General features: G+C 46.4%; 1 protein-coding gene and 1 pseudogene across 2 annotated transcripts; both read left to right on the top strand.

Moving 5' to 3' along the window:
* The first annotated feature begins 3,672 nt into the window (after positions 1-3,672).
* Positions 3,673-7,952, top strand: ASIP (agouti signaling protein). 2 transcript variants are annotated; one of them, XM_055435874.2, is made up of 3 exons: positions 3,673-3,835; positions 5,133-5,197; positions 7,721-7,952. In XM_055435874.2, exons 1-3 carry the CDS (start codon positions 3,676-3,678, stop codon positions 7,895-7,897), a joined length of 402 nt encoding a protein of 133 aa, XP_055291849.2. In that variant the 5' UTR covers positions 3,673-3,675; the 3' UTR covers positions 7,898-7,952. The 2 variants fall into 2 exon arrangements, 1 of the variants encoding a protein (XP_055291849.2); XR_016039223.1 differs by lacking the exons at positions 3,673-3,835; positions 5,133-5,197 and adding an exon at positions 7,327-7,485 and having other exon boundaries at positions 7,721-7,856.
* A 12,405-nt stretch (positions 7,953-20,357) lies between these two features.
* LOC148775357 (small ribosomal subunit protein uS5 pseudogene) lies at positions 20,358-21,303 on the top strand (annotated as a pseudogene).
* The last annotated feature ends 984 nt before the right edge of the window (positions 21,304-22,287 follow it).

Here is a 22,287-nt window from a genome sequence, read left to right as displayed (position 1 = left end):
ATCCCCTAGTGAGATTAACTATTTAATGACCTGTTTTGTCCCTTTGTGAAAGTTGCTCAGTTATGTCTGACTCTTTGCAACCCCATGGACTATACAGTGCTTGGAATTCTCCAGGTCAGAATACCAGAGTAGGTAGACATTCCCTTCTCCAGGGCATCTTCCCAATCCAGGGATCAAACCCAGGTCTCCTGCATTGCAGGTGGATTCTTTACCAGCTGAGCCACCAGGGAACCCCAAGAATACTGGAGTAGGTGGTCTATCCCTTCTCTGGTGGATCTTCCCAACCCAGAAATCAAACTGGGGTCTCCTGCATTGTAGACCGGAGAAGGCAATGGCAAGCCACTCCAGTACTCTTGCCTAAAAAATCCCATGGATGGAGGAGCCTGGTAGGCTGCAGTCCGTGGGGTCGCTAAGGGTCGGACATGACTGAGCGACTTCACTTTCACTTTTCACTTTCACACATTGGAGAAGGAAATGGCAACCCACTCCAGTGTTCTTGCCTGGAGAATCCCAGGGACAGGGGAGCCTGGTGGTCTTCTGTCTATGGGGTCACACAGAGTCGGACACGACTGAAGTGACTTAGCAGCAGCAGCATTGTAGACAGATTATTTATCAGCTGAGCTACCAGGGAAGCCTTTTGTCCCTTTACTGTGTCCCTGTCAACGAGATGAATGAATAGGTCTGTATGAATGAATGAATAAATGGAAATGGGACTTTATTTAAAAGGAAGCTTAATCTGGTTATATGTTCTAGAGTCAAGGCCAGTGAGGAGGCTCTTATGGAAGACCAAGCGGGAGGAACTAGACCACTAGGGACAGAAGGAATGGAAAGAGAGGGAGAAATGGTTGTGAGAAATGGGAGGAATGAAAATCACTAGAACTGAAATGACTGATGGATTGGATGTGGGGAACAAGAAAGAAAGAAATTGCTCTCCAAGCTAAGAGCCCAGCAGCAGCATCAGAGAGAGAAGGGAGTCCTACGAGGAAGAGATGGCCCAGGATTTGAAAAGGAAGGAATGGAGGAAATCATTCAAATATAGTTTTCCTCATTCCTAACCAACTAGCCACCCCAGGCAACCCTGATGGTTCTAGTTAGACTGAACTGGGCTGGAAGAACCTTTTGGTTGGCCAAGAATTTAGAATTCAAGTGGCATCTAAAACAGGCAGAGAGGCAAACTGGAATAGGTGGATATGACAGCAGAGCTACAGCAGCTGGGAGGCAACCGTGAGACTCTTGAACCAAAGAACCAAGACTAACTGATGAGATGACCCACATGAACACTTAAAGAACAATGAGGTACTAAGCAATATGGTATTTAAGACCTGGAAGAGTTCAGAAAAGGGAGAGAACTATTGGGGCTGATCTGAAACTGAGAGAGAAAATGTGCCAAAGCTGGCATTGAGCTGGGCCCTGGAGGAAGGAGAAAATGTGACTGGGGGAGCTCAGAGTGGATAATGTTGTGGAAGCCAGAGCAAAGGCCTCCTGATGGAGGAGTAGCGAAACTGGGTCCACGGAGAAGAAGGTATGGCTGGAGTGAAGAGGAAGTGGAAAATATGAGATTAAAGAGAGCATAAAGTAAAATTTGGTAAAAGATCAGATGTAAAGATCAGGGAAGAAAGAGTCAAAAATTGAAAGCAACATTCTTGACTGTGAAGGGTGGTGATTGGACAAAGATAGAAAGCACAGTGAAGCCAGATCATGATCGCAGTTAACTTATACAAAGTCAATGATATGAACTTAGCGAGTAAATGAGAGAGGGGAGAGAAGCAATTTAAATATGCAGGAGAGGACTTCCCTGCTGGCACAGTGGATAAGAATCCACCTGCCAATGCAGGGGACATGGATTTGATCCCTGTTCCAGGAAGATTCCACATGCCATGGAGCCACTAAGTCCATGCACCCTAACTACTGAGCCCACATGCCTAGAGCCTGTGTTCTGCAACAAGAGAAGAGTAGCCCCTGCTCACCCAACTAGTGAAAGCCTATGTGCAGCAACAAAAACCCAGCACAGCCAAAATAAATACACTTTTAAAATAAATAAATATGCAGGCGATTCTGATCAACCTCCTATCCAGAGAGCCCCTGTTCTGCAATAAGGAGACAGCCACTCCAGAACTGGTAGCTATGGATATGCTTTTCCCTTAGCTGGTCTCAGTTCCTGTACACCTCTCACAGTATGAACATTTCATTATGCTGATGGTGATCCTGGTGTTCAAAGAAAAAGATTTTTTTCATACAGTATGATCCTTAAAGGCAAACCAATTACTTATTCCAGTGTGAAATTAAAAAAAAAAATTCCATCATTTGCCAGCTGGAGAAACTTTGTACTCTGCGGTTTTTGCTTTAGGGTCTAACTGTCGTGGAGAGTCGGACACGACTGAGCGACTGAACTGAACTGAACTGAACTTACACCTGAAAATGTAACAACAGGACAATTTGCAAAGGAAAGTATCCTTTAGAATGCCCTGAGTCAAGAGTCACAGAAAACTCCACTCATACTAGTTTAAAACAATAAAGGGGGGACTTCCCTGGTGGTCCAGTGGTTAAGACTCCCCCTTCCAATGCAGGGGGTATGAGTTTGAGCTAAGATCTTACATGCTCCCCAGCCCAAAACCAAAACATAAAACAGAAGCAATATTATTACAAATAAATGCTTTAAAAATGGTTCACATAAAAAAAATCTTAAGAAAATAAAGGGAATATATTGGCTCGAGTGCGTGCTAAGTCACTTCAGTCGTGTCTGACTGTTTGAAACCTTATGGACTGGAGCCCTCCAGGCTCCTCTTTCCATGGGATTCTCCAGGCAAGAATATTGGAGTGGGTTGCCATGCCCTCCTCCAGAGGATCTTCCCAACCCGTCTCTTACATCTCCTACATTGGCAGGCGGGTTCTTCACCTCTAGCGCCACCTAACTAATAAGTCCAGATACAATAACAAGAACATGCACAGGGTGGGTGAGGAGTGGGGATCCCACTCTCAGAGACGATAAGATGATGCTGAAGCTGTGAGCCCTGACTGAGCCAAACAGACATTTGTCGGAAGAAATCCACTCTGGAATCTGTCTTCTTCATCAAAACCCAGCTAGCAATAAATCAATAAATCTAGCTAGCCCATGTGAACAGGTCCATCCTATCCTTCTGACACAAAATATACCTGCATTCATTTCCTCTGGATGTCAGAATATAACATATGCAATGACATACACATTTGTCTAAAGGAGCCATTTATCCATGCACCTTCTCTTGAGTCTTAACCCATGAGCCTTATTCTCTGTACTTTAGTAAGACCTCTGCCACTGTGAGGCATTACTGGGGACCTATCAACAATTCTGCTTAGGCCTTGGGTCTCCTGGAGCCACCGACTTATAAAATGAAACAAAAACAGCACCCCACCCTCTGGAAGGCAGAGATCAATTGCAATGCATTCTTTTTCTCTTTGCAGTCTCCCTCCCTTCCTTGTCTTTCTTCCTCTCCCATCTCTTCTTTCCTCTCTTTTTCCTTCATGAGTTCTCCTTCCCTGTCCTAAGCCTTGCTGGTCCTCCAGCTCCACTGGGACGCTGGGATGGGGGTCAGAGCACCAGCCCAAAGAAACATAAAGAAAGCCAGAGGGCACTTGCATTTGCCAGAACCCCTGGCCCACCTGACTGCCTTCTCTGTCTCTCTTAGGCCTCCTGGGATGGATGTCAACCGCCTCCTCCTGGCTACCCTGCTGGTCTGCCTGTGCTTCCTCACTGCCTACAGCCACCTGGCACCTGAGGAAAAGCCCAGAGATGAAAGGAACCTGAAGAACAACTCTTCCATGAACCTGTTGGATTTCCCTTCTGTCTCTATCGTGGGTAAGTAGCCTGGCCTGGGGCCCAGCCTCTGGGCTCTGGCCCATGAGAAGGGGCTGCAGGGGGTCAAACACTCAGGATCCATTGCCATTGGTCAGAGCTCCTTTGTGCTCATTCCTCAGAACAATTCTGGAGGAATCAAGTGCCCCTTAACTCATTTGGTTAAGAAAGCTCTGCCTCTCACCAATCTAATATGCAGCTTAGCATGTTAGAGGCTCTGAGAAGCCCTAAAGTCAAGACACTTGATGAATTTGGTTTAACTTGGCATTTCTGAAACTTACTAAATCACATAACTCCTATCAATGGTAAAATTTTTAGAAAATGCTGCAGAATATAACCAAGTCTGGGATGAACTAGTTCTTTCATGTCAGGGTTGAGAATTGAAAATGACTGCTCAGAAGAAAATATCAGGGGTATTAGAGCCTAGCATTGGAGAATTTCTAGTTCCATTTCATCTGACAATAATTATAATAACATATATACTTATTTTCTGATAGGCACTCTGAAGTGAATACTATTTTTATTCCTATTTTATTTCACAGCTAAGTAAATTAAAAGTTAAAAAAGTTAAGTAGCTAACATATAGTTTGTAATTGGCAGAGATGGTCCATAGGTCACAAAGAGTAAGACACAACTGAGCGACTGAACTGAACTGATTGAACCGAATACACACCCAGGTTCTGGGTTAGGTTCCGTTTAACTCCAGAATCTAAGCTCAAAATGAATATTCCTTACTGACTTGCCTCTCACTTCAAAAGAGGATATTCTAGATATATGAGAAGGGACTGGAGCACATTAACATTGATCTGTGTCAGATTTTCCACTATATAAACATACCTCATTTATCCTCACAACTCTTCAAGGTAGGTATTACAGTACCTACTTGCATATGAGAAAACTAAGTCTTAAGGAGATTAAGTAGGTTGTCCAAGACCACAAAGCTGTAATGTGGCAGAGTCAGGATTCAAATCAGGTCTGCCTGGCTCCAAAGCGCTGAGAGATAGGAAACTGGAATACCGGAAACAGACCATCCTTGTAGAGATACTGAGGCCATTTTCCAGGGCCTTCTTGGATTTTCCCTTTCGTTTTCCTTCAGAGAACTCTGCTGTCAGTCTCCGGCTCCAGGTCTGCAGCCAGACTGCAGAAGCTGTTGGCCTAAGTCCCAAGATATGATCTATCCAACCAAACCTTCATCCTCTCCCCCACACTGCGGCTTCCTAGAGCCCTCTCTGCTCCTCCCACTTCACTGGAGTTAAGGACCCTCAGAAAATGGCTTTGTTCCTTCTGTTTCTCTTTGAAGCACTGAACAAGAAATCCAAAAAGATCAGCAGAAATGAAGCAGAAAAGAAGAAAAGACCTTCCAAGGTAGGCCTGGGAGTCCACATTGTCAGGATGGGACTGGACTTAAAGGGGGAGGACACCCAAGCTCTGGCTAGAAACTAAATGAAAGATTTTCCAGGGTTGCATGCCCCAGAGAAACTGAAAGCTACCAAAACCTTCCTGACCTTGAGCCCTGAAACAGACCTTCAAGAGCTGAGGTCCAGGATGCTGAGTAAAATTGCTTACCTCAACTAAACTAGCTTGAACCCTGCCTAAAATAACTAGCTCAAACTTCCTAAACTAGTTTGAACCCTGCCTGAAATTTCATTGTCATTCATTCTTTTGGATGAATGCGATGTTTCCCAAACCTCAGTCATTTCAGAACCATTTCTACAACTTTTACCATATCTGAGTTCCACTTATTTTTGTTTAAAACTTAAAAACAAAAATACTACGTAACAGGACTTCTCTGGTGGCTCTGTGGTAAAGAATCCGCCTGCCAGTGAAGAAGACATGGGTTGGATCCTTGGGTTGGAAAGACCGCCACATGCTTCAGAGCAACTAGGCCCGTGCACCGCAGTTATTGAGCCTATACTCTAGAGCTGGGGAGCTGCAACTAACTACTGAAGCCTGTGCACCCTAGAGCCCATGCAAGGCAACAAGAGAAGCCACTGCAATGAGAGGCCCAAACACTGCAACTAGAGAGTAGCCCCCACTAACCACAACTACAGCAAAGCCCTCAAAGCAACAAAGACTTAGGACAAACAAAAACAAAATAAATTAAAAAAAAAAAAACTATATAATCATGATAGAAAACCAGTATCACTTGGCATAAATCGGAAGTATCCATGAAAAGAAGTAAAATGAAAATAAAACCTTGTTAGCAAATTCTAGCTGGTTGGTGTTGCTTGCCGAAAGTTCTAAATCTGAGACTTGCTCTCCGTATTAACAAAGAAGGATTAGAAAGTGTTGGGGAAACACTAAGGATATATTAACATCAACCTGAGCCTTTCCATTTGAAAGAGATTGAAAAAAGAATCCTCTCTCACTGTGTGATTCAGTGTCATTTAATATTCATGTACTGCCTAAAATTGTACCACCATGATACAGGTTCCCACACTTTGAGAAATACTAGATTAAGGCACTGTTGAAATGCACAGTGTTTCTATTTTAGTGTGCCTCATTTGATCAGATCATTGTAAACAGAGTCGGGAATACTGTACTAGGCATTGGAAGGTATGACCGGGCACTGTGATCACAATAAAGTTCCCCGTTCTCTTTGAGCCTTCTGTAAAGTGAACACGCAGGTCAGATGATTGACAGAACTGTAAAATCTATTTACATGCTAGATTCTGGGAATACAGTAGTGAACAAGAGAGATATATTACTGCTCTCATGGAGTTTACGCTCTTCTGGGAGAAACAGAACAGCACATTAACCAGTGCTGTTCAGATAATGATAAACACTGTGAAGGAATGAAAGCATGGCAGTGAGACACAGGGAAGGGAAAGTGGTCAGGGGACGTTCTCTAGAAGGAGGCAGCACTTAAAAGACTCAGAAACTCCGTAGTCTTGAGCCGCAGTGTTCAATGGAAATGCAACGAGAGACACACACAAATTAAAATCCTAGGAGCCAGATTTTTAAAAGAAAAAAAAAAGGTGCAATTAATATTTTATTTAACCCAGTAGATTCCAAATATTATCATTTTAATATGTAACCAACATAAAGTTATTGATATTTTACCTTTTTTGCGCTAAGTCTTTGACTTTTACACTCTCAATTCCGATGCCCAGTTTTTAACACTAGTGAAATACAGTCCTAACAAAACAATGTAGTTGTCTTTAATGGGAAACATTTTACTTCAGCTTTGAATTTTAATTAAAATTAAATAAAAATTAAAAACTCGGTTCCTCAGTTGCACTAGACACATTTAAAGTACTCAGCAGCCACATACGGTGGGTGGCTGCCTGCACTGGACAGCATAGCAAAGAATGTCCCCAGGAAAAGAAGCCCCAAAACAAAGCGCCTGCAACAAGAACTCATTTGCTGTGTTTGGTGCACAGAGGGCGGGCGGGTGGGGCAGTGTGTTTAAGGCCAGTGGGAGTGGTAGGCGGGCCAAATCACAGAGGGCCTCAGGGATCCCAGTAAGGGGAAGGAGGATGTGTTTAGTCCCTTGTGCGCTGGAGACTGGACAGTAAGGGGGCAACGGCAGCAGACAGTGGCCAAGCCCAGGGTTTCAGCGGTAGTGAAGAAGTGGCTAGACTCCGGACCTACCGTGAAGGCAGAACCAACAGGGCTTGCGGATACACTGGAAGGGGAAGACAAAAGAGACGGTAGTTAAAAACCGTGCAGCTGAGTGGGATCCCGTAGGGAGAAAAGAGGCCAGGCCCGAGCCAGTTAAGTGTTGATGGCGGAGCAGGCGGGGCCCTGCTAGGGTGCTCTGTGGGCATGAGTCGAGCGGGCGGTGGACAGCAGGTGGGGACGTCTAATCCGAGGAGTTCCCAGGCAGGGGTGAGGACGAGTGGGGCGGACGTGGATGGCTCGCGCAGCCCCGGCGTTTCCCCACAGAGAAAGGCTCCGGTGAAGAACGTGGCACGGCCCCGGCCCCCGCCGCCTACCCCCTGCGTGGCCACCCGCGACAGCTGCAAGCCTCCAGCTCCCGCCTGCTGCGACCCGTGCGCCTTCTGCCAGTGCCGCTTCTTCCGCAGCGCCTGCTCCTGCCGCGTGCTCAACCCCACCTGCTGAGCGCGCCTCAGGGCGGCGGAGCCGGGCTCCCGGGACCCTGGGGCCTTTCTGGGGCCCGAGAGCTCTGGTGGGAGGGGCTTCCGAGTACGGAGTGGAGGTGGCTATTGACGTCGGGGCGGGGCTCTAAGGGGGCGGGGCTTCAGGAAGTCTTGGCTGCTGCTGCGGCTGCCAAGTCACTTCAATCGTGTCCCACTGGGCTAAAATCCAAATACATGTAGTCTTCTCGAAAGTGTGTGGCTGTTTCTTTAAGGAACCCGAACCATCCTTTTCCCTTCGCTGAGTCCCCCTGCACCGCAGAAGTTCCGCGAGCTGCGCACCTGCTCTCTCCCGGGTCTGGGGAAACGCGGTTACCTAGCCCTGAGGCTGCACTCCCGGTAAGCGCTTTTCTGGATCTGGGCGCCAGAGAGAGTACCGCCCCCTACCTTTAACCTTGGGGGCACCCGAGTTCAGTTCAGTTCAGTCGCTCAGTCGTGTCCGACTCTTTGCGACGCCATGAATCCCAGCACGCCAGGCCTCCCTGTCTATCACCAACTCCTGGAGTTCAAACAAACTCATGTCCATCGAGTCGGTGATGCCATCCAGCCATCTCATCCTCTGTCGTCCCCTTCTCCTCCTGCCCCCAATCCCTCCCAGCATCAGGGTCTTTTCCAGTGAGTCAACTCTGCATGAGGTGGCCAAAGTACTGGAGTTTCAGCTTCAACATCAGTCCTTCCAATGAACACCCAGGACTAACTTCCTTTAGGATGGACTGGTTGGATCTCCTTGCAGTCCAAGGGACTCTCAAGAGTCTTCTCCAAAACCACAGTTCAAAAGCATCAATTCTTCGGCGCTGAGCTTTCTCCACAGTCCAACTCTCACATCCATACATGACCACTGGAAAAACCACAGCCTTGACTAGACGGACCTTGGTTGGCAAAGTAATGTCTCTGCTTTTTAATATGCTGTCTAGGTTGGTCATAACTTTCCTTCCAAGGAGTAAGCGTCTTTTAATTTCATGGCTGCAATCACCATCTGCAGTGATTTTGGAGCCCCAAAAAATAAAGTCTGACACTGTTTCCACTGTTTCCCCATCTATTTTCCATGAAGTGATGGGACCAGATGCCATGATCTTAGTTTTCTGAATGTTGAGTTTTAAGCCAACTTTCTCACTCCTCTTTCACTTTCATCAAGAGGCTTTATAGTTCTTCTTCACTTTCGGCCATAAGAGTGGTGTCATCTGCATATCTGATGTTATTGATATTTCTCCCGACAATCTTGATTCCAGCTTGTGCTTCTTCCAGCCCAGCGTTCCTCCTGATGTACTCTGCATATAAGTTAAATAAGCAAGGTGACAATATGCAGCCTCGACGTACTCCTTTTCCTATTTGGAACCAGTCTGTTGTTCCATGTCCAGTTCTGACTGTTGCTTCCTGACCTGCATACAGGTTTCTCAAGGGACAGGTCAGGTGGTCTGGTATTCCCATCTATTTCAGAATTTTCCAGTTTACTGTGATCCACACAGTCAAAGGCTTTGGCATAGTCAATAAAGCAGAAATAGATGTTTTTCTGGAACTCTCTTGCTTTTTCCATGATCCAGCGGATGTTGGCAATTTGATCTCTGGTGCCTCTGCCTTTTCTAAAACCTGCTTGAACATCTGGAAGTTCACTGTTCACATATTTCTGAAGCCTGGCTTGGAGAATTTTGAGCATGACTTTACTAGCGTGTGAGATGAGTGCAATTGTGTGGTAGTTTGAGCATTCTTTGGCATTCCCTTTCTTTGGGATTGGAATGAAGACTGACCTCTTCCAGTCCTGTGGCCACTGCTGAGTTTTCCAAATTTGCTGGCATATTGAGTGCAGCACTTTCACAGCATCATGTTTCAGGATTTGAAATAGCTCAACTGGAATTCCATCACCACCACTAGCTTTGTTCGTAGTGATGCTTCCTAAGGCCCACTTGACTTCGCATTCCAGGATGTCTGGCTCTAGGTGAGTGATCACAACATCGTGATTATCTGGGTCATGAAGATCTTTTTTGCACAGTTCTTCTGTGTATTCTTGCCACCTCTTCTTAATATCTTCTGCTTCTTTTAGGTCCATACCATTTCTGTCCTTTATCGAGCCCATCTTTGCATGAAATGTTCCCTTGGTATCTCTAATTTTCTTGAAGAGATCTATAGTCTTTCCCATTCTGTTGTTTTCCTCTATTTCTTTGCATTGATCGCTGGGGAAGGCTTTCTTATCTCTCCTTGCTATTCTTTGGAACTCTGCATTCAGATGCTTATATCTTTCCTTTTCTCCTTTGCTTTTCGCTTCTCTTCTTTTCACAGCTATTTGTAAGGCCTCCTCAGACAGCCATTTTGCTTTTTTGCATTTCTTTTCCATGGGGATGGTCTTGATCCCTGTCTCCTATACAATGTCATGAACCTCCGTCCATAGTTCATCGGGCACTCTATCTATCAGATCTAGTCACTTGAACCTATTTCTCACTTCCACTGTATAATCATAAGGGATTTGATTTAGGTCATATCTGAATGGTCTAGTGGTTTTCCCTACTTTCATCAATTTAAGTCTGAATTTGGCAATAAGGAGTTCATGATCTGAGCCACAGTCAGCTCCCGGTCTTGTTTTTGCTGACTGTATAGAGCTTCTCCATCTTTGGCTGCAAAGAATAGAATCAATCTGATTTCGGTGTTGAGCATCTGGTGATGTCCATGTGTAGAGTCTTCTCTTGTGTTGTTGGAAGAGGGTATTTGCTATGACCAGTGCGTTCTCTTGAAAGAACTCTATTAGCCTTTGCCCTGCTTCATTTTTTATTCCAAGGCCAAATTTGCCTGTTACCCCAGGTGTTTCTTGACTTCCTACTTTTTCATTCCAGTCCCCTATAATGAAAAGGACATCTTTTTTGGGTGTTAGTTCTAAAAGGTCTTGTACGTCTTCATAGAACCGTTCAATGTCAACTTCTTCAGCGTTACTGGTTGGGGCATAGGCTTGGGTTACTGTGATATTAAATGGTTTGCCTTGGAAACGAACAGAGATCATTCTGTCATTTTTGAGATTGCATCCAAGTACTGCATTTCAGACTCTTTTGTTGGCCATGATGGCTACTCCATTTCTTCTAAGGGATTCCTGCCCACAATTTGTCAAGGCAAATTGGAAGTGGTCAAACAGGAGATGGCAAGAGTGAACGTCGACATTCTAGGAATCAGTGAACTAAAATGGACTGGGAACACCCGAAGCTGCCTCCAAAATCAGGGAGGCAGAAAGCAACCGTTAAGGAACTGCTGGGCCTCCCAGGCAGCGCTGTGGTAAAGAACTCGGCTGCCAATGCAGGAGGTACAAGAGACGTCAATTTGATGGTCCCTGGTAGGGAAGATGATTCCCTGGAGTAGGAGTAGGAAATGGCAACCTGCTTCAGTATTCTTGTCTGGTATACAAAGGGGCCTGGCAGGCGACAGTCCGTGGGGGTCACAAAGAGTCGGACATTACTGAGCACACATTCAGTCTTTCACCCTACCCCCCTTCTAAGGAGCTCCCCTCACCTCCACAAAAACAAAATGACTGCAACTCCGTATCCAGTCTCACTGTGCTGTCTGCCCTAAGGGGTCTGGGTCTGTGAATACAAGCTGGGGTGGCTGATTGTCACTGGACATTGCTGTGGGTCCAACGGCCAGAAGGTTCTGGCCTGAGGATCCTACAGCCTTAGGAGGCTCCACCAAAAAGGTTAGCCTCAGAAACAAAGGAGTGGGGGAGAAGGGGGCAGTCTACTAGAGACTTCTGGGGGCCTCAAAGAATCAAAGGATAAGCCATGTGACAAGCCTCAGAAAGGATAGGACCCTGAAGGACATGAAAGGAGCCAGGTCAAAGAAACCAATGAACAGTGTTTTCAGGGCAAATTACCTCCAGACACTTCGGTTCTTGCGTGGGACCATTCATAATTCAAGTTCTCAAGAAGAAGAAGATGTGTTTCTCCCACTCCCAGGCTAAAAGAACTCCAACCAGTGGTCCCAGCCATTTTTAATTCTGAAAGCCTGGACTTTTTCTCACTCCTTACCTCAGCTCTGTCAACTAGGAAGGAGGCAGTGAGCCTGACATGGTAACTCGGCAGCAGTTTTTATCCTGGGTTATCAGGGACCTGTCTCCTCAAGTGTCCCAAACTGTCACCTACAGCCCCATCCTTAGAGATTCTGAGTCTGTGGAAACTGAGATGAAGCATCTTATCTTTGGAAGGACCCTGGGAGGTGTTGTTTTGGGGAGAGAAGCACTAAAGGTGTGAAAGGGTCTGTGAAAAAGGATCAGCCAGGGTGGGGGCGGTCACATGAAAACTCCCAGCACTTTGAGAGGCAAGAGCTCTCAGTGATTGCACCTACTTGCCCTGCTTGGCTGAGGGCATCCCTGCCAGTAGAAAAGGTAGACAGGTTGAGGTTTCACCTGTCAATGTTCCCCAGAACTAGAGCTCTTCCCAAAGGAATTACCATAAACAAGAAAGAAGAAACTGCAAACAGTAGTGGTACAAGAAGATAATTTTTTAAAAAATAATAACCAGGCCTGTTGTACACAAGAAAGAGAGTCTAGAGAGAGGTATTGTGACTCAACAATGTGAAGCAGTTTCTGCAGCCCTGATAACCACCATTTATCTCTGTCCTTGGAGGTGAGGACAGTGGGGCTCAAGGGCCAGCACAGGTGGGCCATCCCCCACCCCGACCCGCTTGTCTACTTACAATCTTCCGTCTTTGAAATGTCTCAAAACCCCTTTCCAAGAAACTTTCTCCACTGGAGACCCACATTGTGCTTGCAGTAACACAACCAGCGTGGAATGAAGGACGCAAACATCAGACCCGAGACCAGACAGAGCTGGAACTTCCCCGGGCAGAGCACACACACGCAGAAAAATGATGGGTGCTCCAGGCCAGGCTGGGGACACGATTCTGCACATTGGGAAAAGTCAGCATTTCTCTGGGCTTCTATTCACTTGTCTATAAAATGGGAGATCATCACTCTTGCTGTTCTTATTGTAAATCTGAAATAGTATTCCTTCTTATACCTTAACAAAGCAAGCGACACAGAGAGAGAGAAGCTCCCGGTTGCGCTTTTGTGTTCTGTGATCTAGGCTGCAAACCCGCAGAACATTTTGTTCCCTGTACCACAAGTGCTGTTGAGTAAAAGTCATCAGTAATTAGAATATTGGGAACATACTGCAGCCACTGCTCCTCTGTTTTCTAGACATTTCTCACCAGCCAGGCACCATTCTCCCCCCGGGTGAGGCCAGAAATGCAAAGCCAAAGACCCAGCCCATTAGTGACAAAATCACTAGGCTGCTGGGTCCAGACAATCACATGGAAGCCCAACCCATTCAGTCCTTCAGCAAAAGTGTACTGAGTGACAAGGCACGAGGCCTTGTGCCAGGTGCTGTAAATATTGTGGTGAACAAGTCCGGTCCCCTTCTTACAGAGCTTACAGTTTGGACCATGGACACCAGCCCTTGTTAAAAGTCAGAACCATTGTTAGCATTGGAGAAGGGAATCCACTGCAGTATTCTTGCCTGGAGAATCCTGTGGACAGAGGAGCCTGGCAAGCCACAGTCCATGGGGTCGCAAAGAGTCAGACACGACTGAGCGACTAACACTGCCGCTACTATTGTTAGCATATGTGATCTATTCCCACAGACCCTCAGTTTTGCTTCTGTTGACTCAGATCCCTGGTTAGGTATTTATCTGCCCAAGTTCCCCTTCAGTTGAGATCCTAAGATTCTTTCACCTTTTCAGAAATTCCTCCTCAAGCCTTAGGGTCCAGAGAGAATGGTTCTGGGTCTCTGCAAAACCCTGCCTGAGTGACCAGAATTGAAAGTTGTGAAGATCTGGGGTACACGCCTCCTATTTCCCAGCCATTATTCACATTTCTCTTCCTGTCTCTCTCTCATATGCACAGTACAAAGGTGAGTTCTGTCCTAGATGTGCTTGTTCTCCTGTTGTGAATATTGATTTAGGATCATTTCTTCCTGGAGAGCATGGCCTTACACTTGTGCCCAAAGTTCTAACAAAGTGGGCTTGAACAAGTCACTGACCTCTTGATGCTACTACCATTTTCCCATTTGCAAAATCTGGAGGAAGTCAGTCAGAATGTTTTGGTTGCAAACAACAGAACTGATTCTGGCTAGCCTAAGAAACAAAGTAGGGCAGTACTCTACTGGAGAGGTCTGGATTCTTCAAACAATCAAAGGAAAAGCCAAACAACAAGCCTTACAAAGGATAGCACCCTGAAGATGTAAAAGGAGCCAGGTCAAAGAAATCAATGGACAATGTTTTCAGGGCAAAGCTATGGGATGTCACCTCCAACCACTTCAGTTCTTGCATGGGACCACTCAAAATTCAAATTCCCATGAGTGGGGATCTGACTGACCTAAAGTGGTACCCAGGGAAGGGTGGCCCATCTTGACAGACAGTTGCACAAAATCTGTCCTTAACATGGGAGAGGTAATTCTCCAATTAAAAAAATTACTGAAGGGCAAAATCCACTGGCCACTGTGAGAGCGGGACTCTGGATTTATTCTGAGGGCACTCTCAGCACCAGAAATGCTGCAACAAAGTCTGAAGGATGGTTTTTATGCTTTGTTTTGTTTAGGAGCTTACCATTTCCTCAGTTGAATTCTTAAAGGGGAGCCCATTATGTGAGACTTTAGAAGTTATAAATTAATATTATAAAAACTTGAAATCAGACATTAGAGACTAACAGTTGCCCTCCTAATATCAGCCTTCACAACCAGTTTGTTTCCATCTTTTGTTTTGGTTGCGTAGGGCCAAAAAAGGTCTAATTCACACAGAGAAGTTGTTGCAAAAAGTTTGAACAGCTCACCTTGTGACCTCGAAACAGTCTTCTGTTAAACAGAAACAGCAAAAGGTTTACTTCAAACTCTAATCCAGGTGGTCCCCAACGTGTTAAATTTGGTGCCTAGCATGTTTAAACATGTGTGTTTTTATTACATCTTTTAAATGGCTTCAAAGTTTTTAAAAGTAGAAATAGAAGTTTATGGTTCTACAGAAGCAAGACACTTCAAAAACCACTACCCTGAGGGGTAGCCAATCCTCAGGACCTCAATCCCTTCTGCGATTGGGGACCACAGGCCAACCTAATTGGCAATCTTTGGATCCTTACTCTAAGTTCCTCCACCTGTTTGAAAAACCACAGATCCAGCATCATCACCCACTGTCAGGAAATTACTCCATCATACAATAGGAACTTTATAAAGGAATTTAATTCCAAAAGCCAATTCCCATGTGTGAAGGTGACAGGATAGGTAAAGAAAGGAATTTTATTTTAACTGAATTAGCCAAACCATCTGTAGTGAATTTCAGATTAGTCTAGAATACACTTGTTCTGCCCTTTTTTCTTCCATGCACAAGGTATATCTATATGCACATAGGCATAGCAGGTGTCTGTTGGGGGGCTAGGGATGGAGCAGGAATGTCTTTTATTTTCTCAGTAAAATCATCAAATTATGTTTCTATTCACTCCAGAAAGGAGTTTTATACTGATGGCTTGCAGAGAGCTAGTAGCTATTGTCAGCTCTCCCAGTAGGCTATGGAAGTTGTAGAGTCTAGGAGATGGCACCACCAAATGGTGATGACAACGATGATGATTGTTATCTGGGGAGCCCAGCAAATGGCTTCATTCCCTTAGCTCCTGAAGGTTTTCACATCTTTCAGAGCTCATTTTTCTTTTCTTTAGTGTTCCTCTTTATAATTCCTGGGCCCAACAGCTGCACAGACTACCAGAGCAATAATAAAAACACAACTACTAAAGAAAATTTAATGATAATGGTGATGATTAAAAAATAACCTTCCTTAAATTACCTAATTTGATGAGATCACATTTATAAGCCATTGAGTCAGCTGTGGTGGTGGTGGTAGTGGTGGTTTAGTCACTAAGTTGTGAAACCCCATGGACTGTAGCCCGCTAGGCTCCTCTGTCCATGGAATTTTGCAGGCAATACTGGAGTGGGTTGCCTTTTCCTTCTCCAGGGGATCTTCCTGATCCAGGGATCAAACCGACGTCTCCTGCATTGGCAGGCAGATTCTTTACTGTCTGAGCCAGAACTGATTCCTCCCCAAGTGAAAAAGTAGAGCATTATGACTGGGAGAAAGTTTAGTTCTTTTGGTTTCTTTTTTTCTCTCATTATTTATCCCAACGTCTATCAACATCTAGAATTCTGCATAAAGTATGACTTGCCAGATGTTGCAAAAGAAAAGTAGAGAAGGGACCTGGAGGGAACAGAATAAGGGGAAGGCAACCCTAAATCCAGGGATCAGCCAAGGGTTACACCCTTTAAAATCCCAAAGCAATCTTGATTTCCCAGTCTTACATGATCTTGAAATTAATTGATCCTTGTCTAACGGAGCCCCCCTGCCCCCACCCCAGGAAGGCCCAACTGTGGTGGAACTTCTCAAGTAGTCCTCAGTAATTTCACCCAAACCAGAATCCTGGAGCCCCTGCACTGGCCCTGAGATGCACGCAAAGCCTCTGGAGGGTTCTGAGATACTCCCCCTCTCCAGGAGGCCTCTGAGGTTATTTCCTGCCCTTTGCCAGGGACCCAGGGTTGCTGCTAATAGCCTGAGGCCTCCTATTGTGATCTTAACTATTATAGGGGCTTCCCAGGTAGCCCTTCCCACCAGAAGAATCTTCCCAACAGATTGTTATGTAAGAGACATAAGATCCTTGGGTCAGGAAGATCAAGTGAAGGAAAACCCACTGCAGTATTCTTGCCTGGGAACTCCCATGGGCAGAGGAGCCTGATGGGTTACAGTCCATGGAGTTGCAAAGAGCTGGAGAGTACACATGCATCATGCTAATATAATATCATCCTAATAATGTCTATCAACTGAGCAGCTACTTCATGCCAGGATGATCGCCAAGGTCCCTAATTTGCTCCTTGAGGTAAGTAACTGTAATAAATAAGGCGACTGGGGCTCCAAGAGGCTAGGTACTCTGCCTGGAGCTAACATCTCAGCCCACCTCATTCCAAGGCCTAGGACCTTAACCAGCAGGCCACCGAAAGCCAGGCAGGCGATTCTGTCTGCCTAGAGACAGCCCCTTGCAGGAGCCTCGGCCCCAAGTGTTTTCCCATTTTCTCCCCTGGTGCATCTCTGTCTTCTCCACCTCAGCAGGACTCTTGGAATTGCCAGATAGCACCCCCCGTTCAAACGGGCTAAAGGCCAAAAAGGAAACTGTTGTTGCCACAGCAGTGAAACGTCCAGAGGGTGGATCTAGTCAGTGTCAAGCATGGCTAGACTCATGTCCTCTGGAAAGTGTCACCCTCAGGCAGGCTTCCCCTCACGGGAGCAAAGTAGCAGCTCCAGACTTGCATTCCTGCCAGCGCTTTGAAGATAGCGCCTCTGCTCCATTTTCAGGACAGGTGGGTCTCTTTTACAGTAGACTCTGCTCTGCAACAGGCACTGGGCAGGAGGGGCTGAAAATTCTACAATGTACTGCGGACTAGCCAATAGGCATCACCCGGCTTCTTGTTGGAAATGTAAATTATAGGTCCCCATCTCCTTCAATCAGAAGCTCAAGGTGGGCCCAGCAACCTGTGTTTTATTCAGCCCTCCAGGTGGTTCTGAGGCGCTGAACTACTGGATTATTGAGGAGTCGTATGAGCCAGCAGTTAGTAGAAGAGCCAGTATGTTCCCCAGAGACAGACATGCTGAAGCAGGACATTCTATTGGACACACTGTGGGTGTATGTTCCTACCTACTTATCTGTTTTTCTCCCTTTTAATATGGTAAGTATGAGAACTGTGGGTGGGGGCAATCACACTAGCAGGGTACTAAGCACTGTGATTTTAGGTACCAACTATTTACGCTAGTTGTCAGGAAAAGCCCACTGCCCAGCACCTGGGGACTTTTGGGACCACCTGGGAGGGTTTAACTCCTCCAACCAGGGAGGAAGCCTGCAGACCGCAAGGAATCTGTCTCCAAGCAGCCCTGGGTAACCTCCTTGGGTCACTCACTCTTGGACAATTCTCTGTATTGCACCACACCAGATTTCCAGTAAAAATCCTGAAATCCTGTGGTTGAGTCTGGACCAACTTGAGCTATGTGCCTGTCCCCCAGCCCATTTGGAGAGTATATTGACGAGGTACTTAACTGAAGCTGACTGACGAGACCTGATTATATAAGTATACCTGGCTGCCTCCATCACTTCAAGCAGATCTCCTTTGTCTTCTGGGGTAGTCCTGAGCAGGTCTCAGGGACAAGAATCTGGATTCCTGAGGTTTCCTGAAACCTTGGGGCCCCAAAGTGGAGCTGACCCCTGCCTGCTACCTCTTATAGTTCTCCTGGTGTATTGCTGTATCTCACTATTGGCTGAACCCAAGGTAGGCAAGGCGCAAACAGGGAAGCTGAAGAAAACTTAAGGAGTCCTAAGAACTAGACATGTTTCTTTTCTCCTTACTGGCACAGCAGCCATAGCAACAGACACATTGTATTCCCTCCTCTCCTGGTAGACATAGCCATAACGTAGCGGTAACATAGCCACAGGGGCTGTTCAGGTGGAGCTTGTATGTATGTTTGCAGAACAAAAGTGGCCCATGGCCAAGTGGGTACATCATAACATGCATGAGCAGTGCTGTAAGTGGTCTCAGCTGTTACATAACTGTCTTTACAAAACGTGGAGAGCAAAAGGTCGTGGGGCCAGACAGCCTGACCACCACCACCTTGGCTAACTTGCTCTCCCGACACCTGGCACAAGCCAACCTGCACAACCCCTCCGGTTGTTTTAGTCCGTGCTACCTCAAACCCTCCAAGCTTGTTACTTGTCCCCAGCAGGACTTGAAAAGAGATCCCAGCCCTTCTAGCCTAGCAAGGCCCTCCCACCACAACCTGCCACATGGATGTGGGTAAGGGGCTTGGTATGCAGGGAAGAGCTCTGGCATAGAGGCAAACAGGACACCGAGGCCTGCAGGGGGTCACGTACGCCCTCGGGGCCTGCATTTCTCCATTTACAAATGCTGGATTTGGCTCTGTAGATGCCCTAAAGTCCTGCTGTTTTAAGATCCTGATTTTCCTCAGGTATCTAATTCTCCAGTCTAAATTTCCTGCCTTCAAAACAGCTCCTTCTTCACTCACTGGTACCTGACACAGCCCTGAAAACTTGACAGAAAACTCTTTAGGGGACTTCTTGATGGTCCAGTGCTTAAAACTCCACCCTCCCCATGAGGAGGTGTTTGATCCCTGGTCAAGGAAACAAGATCCCACATGCTGCCTGGCCCTGGCCAAAAAAGAAAAAAACTCTGTATATACATGTTATCCTGGACCTTCAAAACAACCATCTGAGATAGTTATTTCTGTTCCTGCCCAAAGTCACATGATAACTTAACAGCAGACCCAGGTCTCCTCCCTTCAAAGCCCAGTAAACTTGCACAAAATCCCCTCGGTCTTAATCTCCCTTCACACGTTCCTGTGGCAGGGCAGGGGTTGGACCAGATACTATAGGACCCTTGCTGCTGCTAAGTTGCTTCAGTCGTGTCCGACTCTGTGCGACCCTATAGACGGCAGCCCACCAGGCTCCCCCGTCCCTGGGATTTTCCAGGCAAGAGTACTGGGAGTGGGTTGCCATTTCCTTCTCCAATAGGACCCTTGACCAATTCCTTATCTCCCCAAGAAGCCTCAGGAGTGGAGATGTGGAGGGTCAGTAAGACACCCATCAACTTTCATTGTGAGTATCTGGTCAGTGTCACACATGTGACAGATTAGCAGACCTGAGATCAGAGGTAAGGTTGAGACCAGATGTGAAAGGAGAGGGGTATTTTTGTTTTGTTTTTTAAAAAAGGGTTCTGAGAACTGGCAGGACACCTCCAAAGAGGAAAGGAAAAGGCCAAGATAACAGAAACCAGAACCCCTAGGGGACCGGATGTGGGGGACTGCATGGGATCCCACAGGAGGGAACATCTTGAAAGGTATCACTCTTTCCTGAGCCTGGGTGCAGACAGGCTCTAGGGAAGGGAGCATGTCTGCACACAGGCAGGAGCTCTGTGGAGGATTTAAGAGGCTGCACTTTAATGCTTAATGCTCAGATGAACAGCAGCCTCTCTTTTCTACTAAGAGCTTGGATTCTGGTCCCACTGAGTACAAAAGCCAGCTCACCCTCTCAAAGCCTGTTTCCTGAACTGTAAAACGGAAATCCAAGTCTCTACAAGGTTATCATGAGGAATAAATAAGTGCTTATTTAGAGCAATGGCTGGTACACAACTCGGTGTAAAAGAAATGGCAGAGGGCAGGAGTGGCGCTAGGTCAGTTTTGACCACTGATGTCATTATCAGTTGAGAGGTGGTTCCTGTGTCATTTGTTGCTAATAATAGTTGAAGTACCAAAATTTTAAAATTATTTATTGCAGAGCCATAGCATATATTCGTGTAACCTAATGTAACGTTTTAAAAAACTTAAAACATTTTTAAAAACTTAGTTTAAAAAAACTAAGATCAGCTTCTTCTTTGTGAAAACACCAAATGGCGGATGACGCCGGTGCTGCGGGACGGCCCGGAGGCCCCGGGGGCCCCGGAATGGGAGGCCGCAGTGGCTTCCGCGGAGGCTTCGGTAGTGGCGTCCGGGGCCGGGGTCGCGGCTGGGGTCGAGGCCGGGGCAGAGGCCGCGGAGCTCGCGGAGGCAAGGCCGAGGACAAGGAGTGGCTCCCCGTTACCAAGCTGGGCCGCCTGGTCAAGGACATGAAGATCAAGTCTCTGGAGGAGATCTACCTTTTCTCTCTGCCCATCAAGGAGTCTGAGATTATTGATTTTTTCCTGGGAGCATCCCTCAAGGATGAGGTTTTGAAGATTATGCCCGTGCAAAAGCAGACCCGTGCTGGCCAGCGGACTAGGTTCAAGGCGTTTGTTGCCATCGGGGATTACAATGGACATGTTGGTCTGGGTGTCAAGTGCTCCAAGGAAGTAGCCACTACCATCCGTGGGGCCATCATCCTGGCCAAACTGTCCATCGTCCCCGTGCGAAGAGGCTACTGGGGAAACAAGATTGGCAAGCCCCACACAGTTCCTTGCAAGGTGACTGGCCGCTGTGGCTCCGTGCTGGTGCGCCTCATCCCTGTGCCCAGAGGCACCGGCGTCGTCTCCGCCCCTGTGCCCAAAAAGCTGCTGATGATGGCCGGCATTGACAACTGCTACACCTCCGCCAGGGGCTGCACCGCCACGCTGGGCAACTTTGCCAAGGCCACTTTTGATGCTATTTCCAAGACCTACAGTTATCTCACCCCTGACCTCTGGAAAGAGACGGTGTTCACCAAGTCTCCATATCAGGAATTCACTGACCATCTTGTGAAGACCCACACCAGAGTCTCCATGCAGAGGACGCAGGCCCCAGCTGTAGCCACCACATAATTTTATGTGGAATAATAAAGTGAATGAAACTGGAAAAAAAAAAAAACTAAGATCATGGCATCCAGCCCCATCACTTCATGGTAAAAAGAAGGAAAAAAAGTGGAAACAGTGAGACTTTATTTTCTTGGGCTCCAAAATCACTGTGGACAGTGACTGCAGTCATGAAATTAAAAGACATTTGCTCCTTGGAAGGAAAGCTATCACAGACCTAAACAGCATATTAAAAAGCAGAGACAGCACTTTGCCAACAAAGGTCTGTGTAGTCAAAGCTATGATTTTTCCACTAATCAAGTATGGATGTGAGAGTTGGACCATAAAATCTGAGTGCAAAAGAATTGATGCTTTTGAATTGTGGTGCTGGAAGATTCTTAAGAGTCCCTTGGACTGAAAGGAGATCAAACCAGTCAATTCTAAAGGAAATTGACCGTGAATATTCTTTGGAAGGACTGATGCTGAAGCTGAAGCTCCAATACTTTGGCTATCTGATGCAAACAGCCAACTCACTGGAAAACACCCTGATGCTGGCAAAGACTAAAGGCAGGAGAAGAAGGAGGGCAGCAGAAGATGAGATGATTAGATAGTATCACTGACTCAATGGACATGAATGAATGGGCTCAAATGAATTTGAGCAAACTCATGGAGATAGTGAAGGACAGGGAAGCTTGGCGTGCTGCAGTCCATGGTGTTGCAGAGTCAGACACAACTTATCAACTGAACAACAGTGCAACGTCAACTACACATATGGAGTTTAAAAAAAAAAAGTGAGAATTAACTGGGCAGGACACCTCGATGAGCATCTAAACTCAAGTAAGCATGAACAAGGTCTATTGATCCTCTAGTTTTCAGCGTGAAACCGGTCAAACCACAGGCCACTGAGTATGACTCATGGGTTTTGCTTGACACCATATACTTTTAAAAAATTAAAGCAAACTAGGCCTCTATCACTCAGATGCATTTGCACTCAAATAGTAAAAGAGGTGGAATTACAATGCCAGATACAGCTAAGGGCATAATGCTATGCACATATGGC

The sequence above is a fragment of the Moschus berezovskii genome, chromosome 15, assembly GCF_049115385.1.
Source record: "Moschus berezovskii isolate FMDL1 chromosome 15, NW_MosBer_1.0, whole genome shotgun sequence".
Taxonomy (NCBI): domain Eukaryota; kingdom Metazoa; phylum Chordata; class Mammalia; order Artiodactyla; family Moschidae; genus Moschus; species Moschus berezovskii.
Note: the sequence above shows the minus strand (reverse complement) of the source record. Positions and strands in the feature narration are given on the sequence as shown.

Bases quoted from the DNA above. Each gene is read 5' to 3' on its own strand.
- ASIP (XM_055435874.2), top strand. From the start codon at position 3,676: ATGGATGTCAACCGCCTCCTCCTGGCTACCCTGCTGGTCTGCCTGTGC. The intron at 3,836-5,132 runs GTAAGTAGCCTG...TTCTCTTTGAAG, and splicing joins CCCTTCTGTCTCTATCGTGG to CACTGAACAAGAAATCCAAA. The intron at 5,198-7,720 runs GTAGGCCTGGGA...GTTTCCCCACAG, and splicing joins AGAAGAAAAGACCTTCCAAG to AGAAAGGCTCCGGTGAAGAA.